This window comes from Vitis vinifera, chromosome 19 (assembly GCF_030704535.1).
Source record: "Vitis vinifera cultivar Pinot Noir 40024 chromosome 19, ASM3070453v1".
NCBI classification, from domain to species: domain Eukaryota; kingdom Viridiplantae; phylum Streptophyta; class Magnoliopsida; order Vitales; family Vitaceae; genus Vitis; species Vitis vinifera.
Genome location: NC_081823.1, coordinates 495,767 through 507,429, shown reverse-complemented (window position 1 = coordinate 507,429; position 11,663 = coordinate 495,767). Strand labels below are relative to the sequence as shown.

General features: G+C 29.2%; 2 protein-coding genes across 2 annotated transcripts; both read left to right on the top strand.

The window, feature by feature from the left end:
- Positions 1 to 929: 929 nt before the first annotated feature.
- LOC100250342 (protein trichome birefringence-like 41) lies at positions 930 to 5,791 on the top strand. The gene is made up of 5 exons (XM_002283575.4): positions 930 to 1,322; positions 3,166 to 3,337; positions 4,582 to 4,757; positions 4,928 to 5,086; positions 5,377 to 5,791. Exons 1-5 carry the CDS (start codon positions 1,078 to 1,080, stop codon positions 5,669 to 5,671), a joined length of 1,047 nt encoding a protein of 348 aa, XP_002283611.1. The 5' UTR covers positions 930 to 1,077; the 3' UTR covers positions 5,672 to 5,791.
- An 823-nt stretch (positions 5,792 to 6,614) lies between these two features.
- Positions 6,615 to 10,242, top strand: LOC100253718 (protein trichome birefringence-like 38). Its single transcript, XM_002285573.5, has 5 exons — positions 6,615 to 7,113; positions 7,668 to 7,839; positions 9,253 to 9,428; positions 9,527 to 9,685; positions 9,866 to 10,242. The coding sequence occupies exons 1-5, from the start codon at positions 6,824 to 6,826 to the stop codon at positions 10,164 to 10,166; spliced, it is 1,098 nt and encodes a 365-aa protein (XP_002285609.1). The 5' UTR covers positions 6,615 to 6,823; the 3' UTR covers positions 10,167 to 10,242.
- The last annotated feature ends 1,421 nt before the right edge of the window (positions 10,243 to 11,663 follow it).

Sequence of the window (11,663 nt, the reverse complement as noted above, 5' to 3'; positions counted from 1 at the left end):
TACAAAACGCTTTTGATATTTTTAATACTTGAAAATTTTTATCATTTAAATGTTAGAAATGTTATAAACGTTTTCTAAAATCACTCCAAAATGTACTCTTAATATAACTCTAAAACCATTTTGGGACATGATTACACTCATGACTATCAAACAAGGTTTTTATACATTGAAAACACGAGGCAATCCAAATTGATAATATGATAAGGTCTTAACTTTTCTTTCAAATTTAAGATTTGGATGATGCTTTTACTATTTTACATCAATTTTTATTTAAATTTTAGGCAAATTAAACTTATTTACACTTCATATGAAAAGAATAGACAAACTACCAACCATGATAGAATCATGGTTAATTAATAATAATAATAAAAAAATCGTTTACCCATTCCATCTATTGAATTTAGTGATAGAGCCATTAATCCTTCATTGATGCTTTCAAACCATAGATTAGGATAATCAACCAAAAAACTTTTCAATTAAGGCAAATTGTACTTATCTTTTTTTTTTTTTATTCAATTTGTACCATCTAATAACATGACAAATCATTATCGAGTAGATAAAAAATAAAAAAACTCTCACTCTCATTGCCTGAGTGGTATATTGAGATTGGTTTAATTTTTGGTAGGTATCAATTTGACCCTATCGAAGGACTTATAGTTACATGAATTCAAAAATTTAAGAAATCCAAAAAATGAAAAAGCAAAGAAAAAGTAGTTATCCCATGGAGAAAAACCAAACCAACCAAGGGCCTCTCATTGGCTGAGTTTGGGTCAAAAGTCCACATGACACCTTATTATCCAGCGCATCTCTTGTACATATTAATATATTATCACACCATAGTGACCATACATGACAACACACCCAAAGTCCTCCTTTCCTCTTTTAAAAAACAGAGACAAATCACTTCCTCATTTACCCACATTGAAACATTACTCTCTTTCTACATCCTCCTTCTTTTGTCTATATATTAAATAGAAATGTTGAGACATGGGAAATGGGAAATGGGTCTTTACTAGAGTAGAATTCCACACAAAACCCATCTCTGTTTCTCTCTCTTGGGGAGCTTGAGATTGAGAAATGGGTTCATGGGTTCAGGGTGTCTTGTTCATTTTTGTTGTTCTTGTGTGTATTGGAAATGCGGTTGGGAGTGGGGAGAAGTGTGATTTTTTTCAAGGGATATGGGTTAGGGATGAGACATATCCTCTGTACAAGGCGGAGGAATGCCCATTCATAGAGAGGGAGTTCAATTGCCAGAGGAATGGGCGAATGGATGATTTGTATCTCAAGTTCAGATGGCAGCCCCAGGGCTGTGCTTTGCAGAGGTAAATCCCTCTCTCTCTCTATGAGTTGTGCATTGGTTCCTCCTCTCTATGATTTGTGTGTTGGTATGGTTTTGTTCTTATTGGTTTTCTGCTCTTTCTCTCTGATTTGTGTATTGGTTCCTCAATACTTGGTTCAGTGTGGAGTGAATGGATTTATAGGCATTTTCAAGGAATATTTCTCACAAAATGCAAACTAATTTTCACTTTGAAAGAATAAATCCATTTCAAAGAAAACCCATTTATATTTTATGGAAATAGCATGTTTAGTCCACACTTTTAAATACTAATAATAATAAAAAACCCTCTAAAAAAATCATTCAAATTTCATATATTCTAACGAAAAAATAATATTTATTAAAGTCAAATTAGTACTTATATAAATATCATTAAATGGTGATAACTTGGAACTACTTTTACCTTTTATTCATTATTATTGTCTATGTTTTTTTAGTCTCTTTTTAATAATTAGGGTAGAAATATTTGTTGTTATTTTATGGGTTGAAATATTGAATTTATAGCTATTTTTTATGACTCATTAATGTTGTAGGTAATGATTAATGATCCAAAATTGATATTAAACCAAATGCATTAATTAATTATTATTACCTATTTTATTGCCAACAATATTTCCTTAAATTCCACATGTTAATGTGGCATTTTTAATTATTTGTATGATATTTTTATTGGTTATTTATATTTATGAAAATCTTCAAAAAGGTCACAATATGTGAATTATTTATTTTCACATGTTGTACATATATATTTATTTTTTTATATAAATCTCTTTCAATATTTTAATTATTTATCAAGTTTAAAAAATATTATTTATTTACATATATTTATGTAAAAAATAAATTATTTTTTAAACGCAAAAGTCAACCTGACTTCTGATTGGCTAAGAAAGTACACGTGCTAGAGGTGCGCGTGGGATGGTACTTTACACTTTTGTTGATAGTGATGATGACAAAGATTCTGTGTTTCCATGTGGTGAGTGGAAGAGAAATATCTTAATGCGATGAAGCTCACGGGTCGTACGGTGGAGGTGCCTTGGGATTGTGATTTTTTATTACTTGATTTTTTTATGATGTAATAACATCATAATAATTATTCTTGCCATTTATTTAAAAAGGGTCAAATTATATGTTATAACTACTCTTAATATTAGTAAAATAATAATAAAATAATTGAAAAATAAATTTAATAATAATATAAACCATAATAATTATTTTAAAATGATAACGTGAAAATAAAAAGAAATGAGTTGATAAGTAGTGCCATCATTTCATTATAATGATTACCATATTTTCCCCTTTCTAACTTTTTTCTTTGGATAAATTAGTAATCATTGCTCATCATTATAAGTGGTGTCATTTGAACAAATTTTATTTTCAAAACTATTTTTCTATTTTTATCTAAAATTCATGTGAAGATATGTAATTTCATAAAATAATTTTTATTATTGGTTTTTTTTTCTATTTTGCAAAATAAATCAAATAAAAGAGTTAATATGCTTGAGCCAGAAAATGAATAGAAATGAAAAAAAGGAGGTGAATCATTCTTTGTATCTATTTCAATGTTTCAAACATATTTGATGAGTACGTTTGAGAGTGATTTTAAAAAGTATTTTTAACACTTTTAATACTTAAAAAGTAAAAAATTTCAAATCTCAAGAATTACTATCAAACACGTTTAAAGACTAATTTATTTTTTAAAATATTTTTTAACATTTTTCTAATAATAACCAAGATTTAAAATAAATGGTTTAGAGTTGGAACTTCATGTTTTATGTCAAAAACTAGAATATGAAAACTTTGATAATTTTTTTTAATTTTCAATTTTGCAGATTTGATGGACAAGATTTCTTAGAAAGATTTAGAGGAAAGAGCATAATGTTTATCGGAGATTCATTGAGTAGAAATCAATGGCAATCACTCACATGCATGCTTCATGCTTCTGTTCCTCAAACTCAATACAATGTCATGAGAGTTGGTGACGTCTCCACATTCACATTCATGGTATGTTTGATTTATTAATTTTTTATTTTAAAATTAAGTATGGATATTCATTATGTTTGTTTCCGATCTTAGAAAGTTTGAGAAAAAGAAAATAAAAAATAAAAATATTGGTTTACACTTAATAATTGTTTTTACATGCTTTTAAGATCCCATTTTAAAAGATCAGAAAAAAAATATTTAAGAAAAAAAAATATGAAAAGTTGGAAGAAAATTATTTTTCTATGGACATGGTCGACTTTATTTTTCTACTTTTTATTTATATACAAAGAATGAATCATTTAAAAAATATATAAATCTTCAAATAGGTTTTATTCTATATGATTTTTCAACTAATTTATTTATTTTTTCTATATTTTTTGTGATCAAATGGAGCTTTAAAAAAAATCTAAATCTTTTTATTATGTTATGTAATTAAAATAAAAAGGAGCATGTGACGGTGGAGTTGCATCAAGAATGTGATAGATAGTGGTGAGGTCACATCTTTCTCCTTTTTGTTTTGTTTTTTCGCATGAATTTGGTTTTTATTAATTTTGACAAGAAGACCAGACAGACCATGTTTGGGCGATGGGAAATTTTTTGTCATGGTTTAACAACCATGTGGGTGGTGGTCCACTTCTTTGTTGGGAGCTTCCGCCCACATTAATGGAATTTCTATTCATCAATTTCTCATCCATTTCCCTTCATTATTTCAAAATCATATATCCAACCCCATTAATTTTTTCATCATATCATTTTATTTTCAAAAACAATAAAACTTCCAATCAATTTATTTCATAGATAAATACTTTTGATTTTGTGTGAAGTTAAAATAATAAAATTAGGTTATTTCATAGAAATAGACAATTTCAGTTTTTTTTTTTTTTTTTTAAGTTTAAATGTTTATCAACAATTGACCAAATGCAATTATCAAAGAACTTAAAATTTGGGTCTTAAGATCATTTGTAATGTCATAATCACATCAATTAGGATAGAAAATAATTTTGTCTATATTATCGAGTAGTCGTATCTATTGTCTAATATGAAATTTGGAAACTTTTATAATTTTTGTCATGATAGATTATTCATAACTTTTAGACCATAAAAGTCGATATCAAAACAATATCATCTTAAAATATTATATCGATAAAGATAATCTCAATTGACTTGGGAACCAATCAATTGTGGGTGTATTAAATGATTTGTACATCATGAAATGTAATGACTAAATATTAATTCTTTTTTGCTATTCATGAATGATATTACAGGATTATGACGTAAAAGTGATGCTCGATCGTAGTGTATACCTAGTAGATGTCGTACATGAAAAAATTGGAAGAGTCTTGAAACTTGACTCGATTCAGGGAGGCAAGCTTTGGAAAAACATTGACATGCTTATCTTCAATACTTGGCATTGGTGGAATAGAAGAGGACCAATGCAACCGTTTGTCCTAAACCTTAATACTATTTTTCAATTTTTTTCATTTAAAACTAGAAATTTTATCACTAAAATTCAAATCATTCAAATTATCGAATTAACCATTAATACCAATGTGTTATATCCGATATTTTATTAGTATTATATGCCTAAAAATTTTTCTCCACATTTTGTAGATGGGATTACATTCAATCAGGAAAGAAGATATTCAAGGACATGGATCGAATGATTGCTTTTGAGGAGGCGTTAACAACTTGGGCAAACTGGGTAGACTTAAACATTGATCCTACAAAATCTAAAGTTTTCTTTCAAGGAGTTTCTCCATCTCATTACAAGTAAGCTCTCACATTCCCCAAATATTTGTTAATGTAATATAAACATATACAAGTATTACATGAGAAGACATGAAAACAGCATTTGGAAAACATTTTTAATTTCACTATCTCAAGTATTATTTAATTTCAAAGTGCTTTTATGATGTTAAAATAGTATATTATTTACTTTCAAAAACAAAAAAATTAAAATATTAACTAGAAATATTTTAGTACTGATAAAAAAAGTACATTTTAAGAATATGTTTTTGCTTTTAAAAGTAAAAAAAGTACTTTAACGATTGTGAAATCAGTGGCACGAGCTGGGGTGAGCCTGGTGCAAAGAACTGCATCCACGAGAAGGAACCCCTGCTAGTTTCGACATACCCGGGCGGTCTGCCACCGGCTTTGGGGGTGCAGAAGGGTGTACTAAGTAAGATGAAGAAACCGGTAGTATTGCTGGATGTAACAAACCTCTCACTGCTGCGGAAAGATGGTCATCCTTCTATGTATGGCCTGGGAGGACCAACGGGAATGGACTGCAGCCATTGGTGTCTTGCAGGAGTTCCTGATACTTGGAACGAGATCCTTTACAATTTGATCCTGTGAGCATTGATTTATGGGTGAATTGCCTTAAGAAATTGGACAATTTTTGGGGGGAAAAATTGAATAAGATTATCATTTCCATGGCATTTAGTAAATAATAACAAGTCCTTTGGTTTACCTCAATTTTTTATTGTGAGTTGGGTGTCACATCTTGGGCTGTTTGGATCTTGGGAAAAAGAGGGAAGCAAAGGAAACATGGTAAAAATAAGCAATGTCTTTCTGGTTTATTCCAAGGAGAAAGGGAAAATATTGTAATAATGACCTAGTGCCTAGTTGATAAATGTTTTTAAAAACAGTTTTATATTCATTATAATGATTTTAAAGAATTAAATTTCTAAATAAAATTTTGTTTTAAAAATAACTAAAACCATTTTTAAGAATGATTCTCAAAAATTGATTTTTAAAATTGTTATCGGAAAAGTTTTGATATTCTTCCATTTTGTTCTATATCATACAAATGAGGTGATAAAAATAGCTTATGTTCTTTAATAAGGCCTCTATAGATATTATCTGTTCTTGATATTTTAACCTCTATAACTTTAAAAAATTGTCTCTTTATGCAAAATGAATAGCTCCATGGTAAAGGTCAAACACCCTACTCAAGTAACGTAGGTTCCACACAATGCTAAGATGATAATATCTTTGCCTGTTTGGATTTTAGGAAAATGAGGAAAGAAAAAGAGAAAAATGCTAAATCCAATTTAAAGAACAACATTATTGTGAGGTAGTTTGTATAACATGCATGTTCTTTCAAGCTTAATGGCAATTACTCTTTTTGATTTAACATTTGTCAGCCAATGAAATCTCATAATGAAGTCCAACTGAACTGCCGACACAATTTGTGGATGCCTTCGCTTTCCTGACAACCGAATAAGAAAAAGAACCCAAAAACAAAAAGAGAAAAATCAGCAGAGAAACGATGAGAAAGTTAACTTAAAACTAGAAAAAGAAAAATGGAAATGGGTCCAAAACTAGAGCACTAAAAAATGAAAAAGAAAAAGTTATGGAAATGGAAAACTTTGTCTTTTAACTCAAAAGCCAGCTGCACAACTTGGAGGAAACGGGGTCCAAACTTTAAGTTATATATATATATGGAAATCTTTCTCATTTTTCTCACCACTGCTCTTCAAATCCTTATCCTCTTTCTCTTCTCCAATGGGATATGGTTTTGGTGGCTTCCTCTGCTTTTTTGCAGCAATTTTTTTGGTGTCATGGCTTCATGAATCCAATGCCAAAGTGGAGGGTTCTTCTAGTGATGAAGTAGCAGCACAGCTTGCTGGGTGTAATCTCTACCAAGGATCTTGGGTGATTGATGATACTTTTCCTTTGTATCAATCTTCAATTTGTCCGTTTATCGACAAAGAGTTCGACTGTCAAAAGAATGGGAGGCCGGACAAACTCTACCTCAAATACCGATGGCGGCCTAGCGGTTGCATTTTGCCGAGGTATCTTATACATTAAGTGTACTAAAAGCATATGGAATTTGACTTCCACTATAACTAATTCATTAATAAGACCTGTTAGATGATAAATTGAGCTTCTTTTGTTCATACTCACAACTCAAATGCTTCTACATCTCATTAAGCTTATCAATGTATTAACACATGTTTTTTTATGAAAATATTTTTTTAAACCCACCAAAATGTGTCAAACTTTTTTGGGTTTTAATTGGACTACCCGAAAATTTATTGATTTTTAATATTATTAATTTCATAATGATGATGAGTGGGGTTCTTTTTTTTTTTTTTTTTTTTTGTTGATCACATGGGCGTGTCCTACAAAAAATAATGAATTCAGTGACCAACTATTTCCCCATTGCTATAATTCATCCATGATGTAGATTTCAACAAAAGCTAGCTCCCCCGCCGACACAAATTCTTTAGTGAAAATAATATTTTTTTTTATCATAATGAAAAAGGAAAAAAGTGGATTGGTGTTTATTATTTGATGAGAATTATTATGAGCTTTTTGACTAGTAGATTTGAGAGATGTGATGCAGATTCAATGGAGTAGAGTTTTTGGCAAGGTATAAAGGGAAAAGGATAATGTTTGTGGGGGATTCTTTGAGTCTGAATCAATGGCAATCTCTCACTTGCATGTTGCATGCTGCAGTACCCAGGTCTAGGTACACTGTTGACAGACAGAATGACCTCTCCACTTTTACTATGCCAGTAAGTTTCTCTAGTAATTCTCTTTTCCATTTTCCTTTTTTTTTTTTTAATACAGTACTTTTGATCTCTGTCTCTCTCTCTTTCCCATTTTGTAGCTGTTTGTGGGTATTTCATTTAAGAAGAGTTATTCCTAAGCTTTTTAGCCTTTTTAATCATTCATTCTCTCTCTCTCTCTCTCTCTCTCTCTCTCTCTCTCTCTCTCTCTCTCTCTCTCTCTCTCTCTCTTTTCCCCATTTTGTAGCTTTGAGGTAGAAATTTGGTAGGTATTTCATTTAAGAGGAATTAATTTTAAGCTTTTTAATAATTTATTTAGGATAAGGATAATAAATAAACAAAATTATAAAAACAACTAGTAATACTCCTTTCAACCTTATTAAATAAATAAATAAACAACTAAGAGAGGTATATGCCCAACCCCATTTATTTTAAATTAAATTTAAAATAAATATAATTTACAAATTTATTTTTTTAAAAATAAGTTTTTTATTTTGTGTGTTAAAGAAAAGAAAAATAAAAAATAAATTAAATTATTTTTTATTTTTTATATATAAGAGTAAGTTGAGGGCGGAATTTAACAATTCCTAAATCCACTGAGTTTTTCACAAAAAAAAAAAAAAAAAAAAATTCTCAAACTTGCATCCCACCTATTTATTCTTATCTCAAATTTTATGTTTAATATTACTTATTTTTTTGTTCTTATAGTTTTTCGAAAAATACTTATATTTAAAGTTACAACTAGATCTAATGAAATTTGAAGTAATAACTAATCATGAGTTCATATGTAATTGAAGTTAGGTGTTCAGTCAAGCATGTTGTTCCTAAATTTGTGGTCGAGGTTGGTGTTAAGAATGGTCAAGCATGTTGTTCCCAAACACAAGAGGCATATGCCCTAAACATAAAGGCCACATGTTGCAGCTCAAATCTAACCCCATAAAGTTGGCCAGATGGGGTTGATGTTGCATGTGGTCCCTTCTTATAGCTAGCTTTGTAGTAGGGCTATGACAACTTGGTCATGACTGTCTAAAATGGTAGGTGAATTGAATGGTTAAATTTATTTTATTGGCATAAGATAAATCTTTTAACTTTTGTTTTTAGTTGACTGCACCTTAATGTAAAATTTTCTTTCACTTTTACCTAATTTCACAAGAAATAATGCCACAACAATGAAAGTGAAATATGAATCATTGGCTTTAGCAATGGTCGGTCCACTTATAATTAATATTCAAACTATATACAACCATGTAGGGAATGTGACTTTTCCTTTTTAAAAGTGTCTCTATAACATAAGGCCCCATTCACTTTAGAAATGTTTTCACTAGAACCCCTTTTTTTTAAAATATTTATTCCTTTTCTCTTTATATGTTAATTAAATTTTTATTAACTAAAATGGGGATTTGTTTTTTCATTTTGCAGGAGTTTGGGATTTCAATATATTTGTCTCATAATGATTTTCTGGTTGATTTAGTTAAAGCAAAGGTAGGTAAGGTTTTAAGGCTTGATTCCATTGTTGGGGGCAATGCATGGAAAGGATTTGATATGCTTATCTTCAATACATGGCATTGGTGGATCCATAAAGGAAGCAAACAACCGTAAGAAATATATTAAAAATAAATTAAAGTTGTCAAAATTAATCTTTAATATAGATCATTAATTTTATTTTTTTATTTTTTACTTATTTTGGTTTTAGATGGGACTACATTGAAATAGGAGGTAAGTACTACAGTGACATGAATCGATTGGTTGCATTTAAGGAGGGACTAACCACATGGTCCAAGTGGGTCGAGTCCAACATCAATCCTGCTGTCACCAGGGTTTTCTTTCAAGGCATTTCACCTACTCATTATAAGTAAGTTCTCCTCTTTTATTATAATCATCAATATTCTTATGGGTAACCCATGCACGTGTCTTAATAAATCTGCTATGAATATTTCATCTTTATATATCTCTTTTAGTTATATTATGTTATATTGTAGTCATTTTCAAATTTTTTAATTATTTTTTTTCATATTTATAATTTACGGAGCAGTGGTGACGAATGGAAACAATCGGGGTCAACAACTTGCAATGGCCAAACTCAACCATTAAGTGGCTCCATGTATCCAGCAGGGATGCCATCGGAAGCAAAAATATTAAAGGAAGTGTTGAGTCAAATGTCGAAACCGGTTCAATTGCTCGATATAACGACATTATCACAGTTGAGGAAAGATGGACACCCATCCTACTATGGTAACAATGGAAGGAAGGAAGATGATTGTAGCCATTGGTGTCTTGCTGGAGTTCCTGATACTTGGAATGAACTTTTATATGCAAGTCTTATTATGGGTTAAAATGTTTTAAATGCCTAAATGTACTCCTTGTTGTCTATACTAATAAAATTGTGAATTGTTTTCATTTGATGATAAATATATTCCTTATGGTTGTGAAAATTAAAGACCCATTTGGAATGGATCTTCCAACTTAAAAACTACATTTTTCAAATTTAAGATTGAGAAATAGTTTTTTAAGAATTTATCCTATATATAAATGCATAATATCTTTGTCTTCATAAAAACATATTGAGAAAATTGTTTTTCATATTTGAATTCTTAAATAAAATTTTATTATAAAAATAACTAAAATTGTTTTTAAGAATTGTTGATAACCTTAGGTGACGTATATTTTAAATAGATAAAATATTAACATAAAAGCAAAAATACAACACAATCACAAGTCAACAAAATAAATGGGATGGTTGTGAAAAAAAAGGTAGAAAATGTTTTGTTCCTTTAATGGCAATTCGTTGGTGTAAGAATTTGATCAATTGTAGAATAACAATGAAAAAAATAATGGGAAACTGGATCAAAAGGGACAAAAAACCCTCAATATTGTAAAACTAACCCCCCACTTTTAATAGCCTCCAAAATGACCCGATCTAGACAAAAATACCCCTCAGCTACATCAACTCCTTTTTCCCTCCCATTCTAATTTTATTTCCCTCCATTCACCTCTTTTTTATTATTTCTTCCACTTTCTCCTTTTTTTTTTTTTATTTTCTCCTGTTATTCCGTTTCTCTCTTTTCAGTGCATTTCTTCAAGTCTCACACAATTTCTCTTCGGATTTCTTCAACTTAAAGCGCTTTAAGTTGTGGTTGGATAAACAGTGTACGTTTATTTTTATTTTTCCATATTTTTTTCTTTCATGTTTTATTTATTGAATATTTTCAAACATTTAATGAGATGTAGTAAATATTTAAATAAGTTTGAAATTGTTATAATTTTTTTAATATCATTTACAGCCATGAAAAAAGGGATTAAAAGAAGGAAACCATCAGCTTAAAAAGTGTAGTGTGGAGAAACATTGTCTATATGAAAAAATCAAATAATGGTAAGTAATAAAACTTGTGGAATTTTATGATGGTTTTGGTATTGTTTGCATATTTGTTCTTTATATAGATGTAAATATGTGTGAATAGGGTTTTGATATAATATATAAAGTTATCTTTTTTAGTTATATATCAAAACCTTACGGATATTAAGTTGAACTTGACATGTGTTAAGTTAAACTTGACGTAAGTTAAGATTGTATATAGTTATTTTATAGTAACATTATATTATTGTTATTTTATTTAATTATACTCAATTTGAGTTGAATCATTTGCAAATTACCCTTGACATTAAATGAATTATAACATAACCAATCTTTTAGTAAATAAATATATTTTTATTGTTTAAAATAGTTTAGAGTTACAATGTTTGAATTTATTTAATAACTATATACATTGTATTTCTTTAGCATTATTGGTATTATTTGAGGTAGTAAAGATGATTAATAATGTTATTTATTT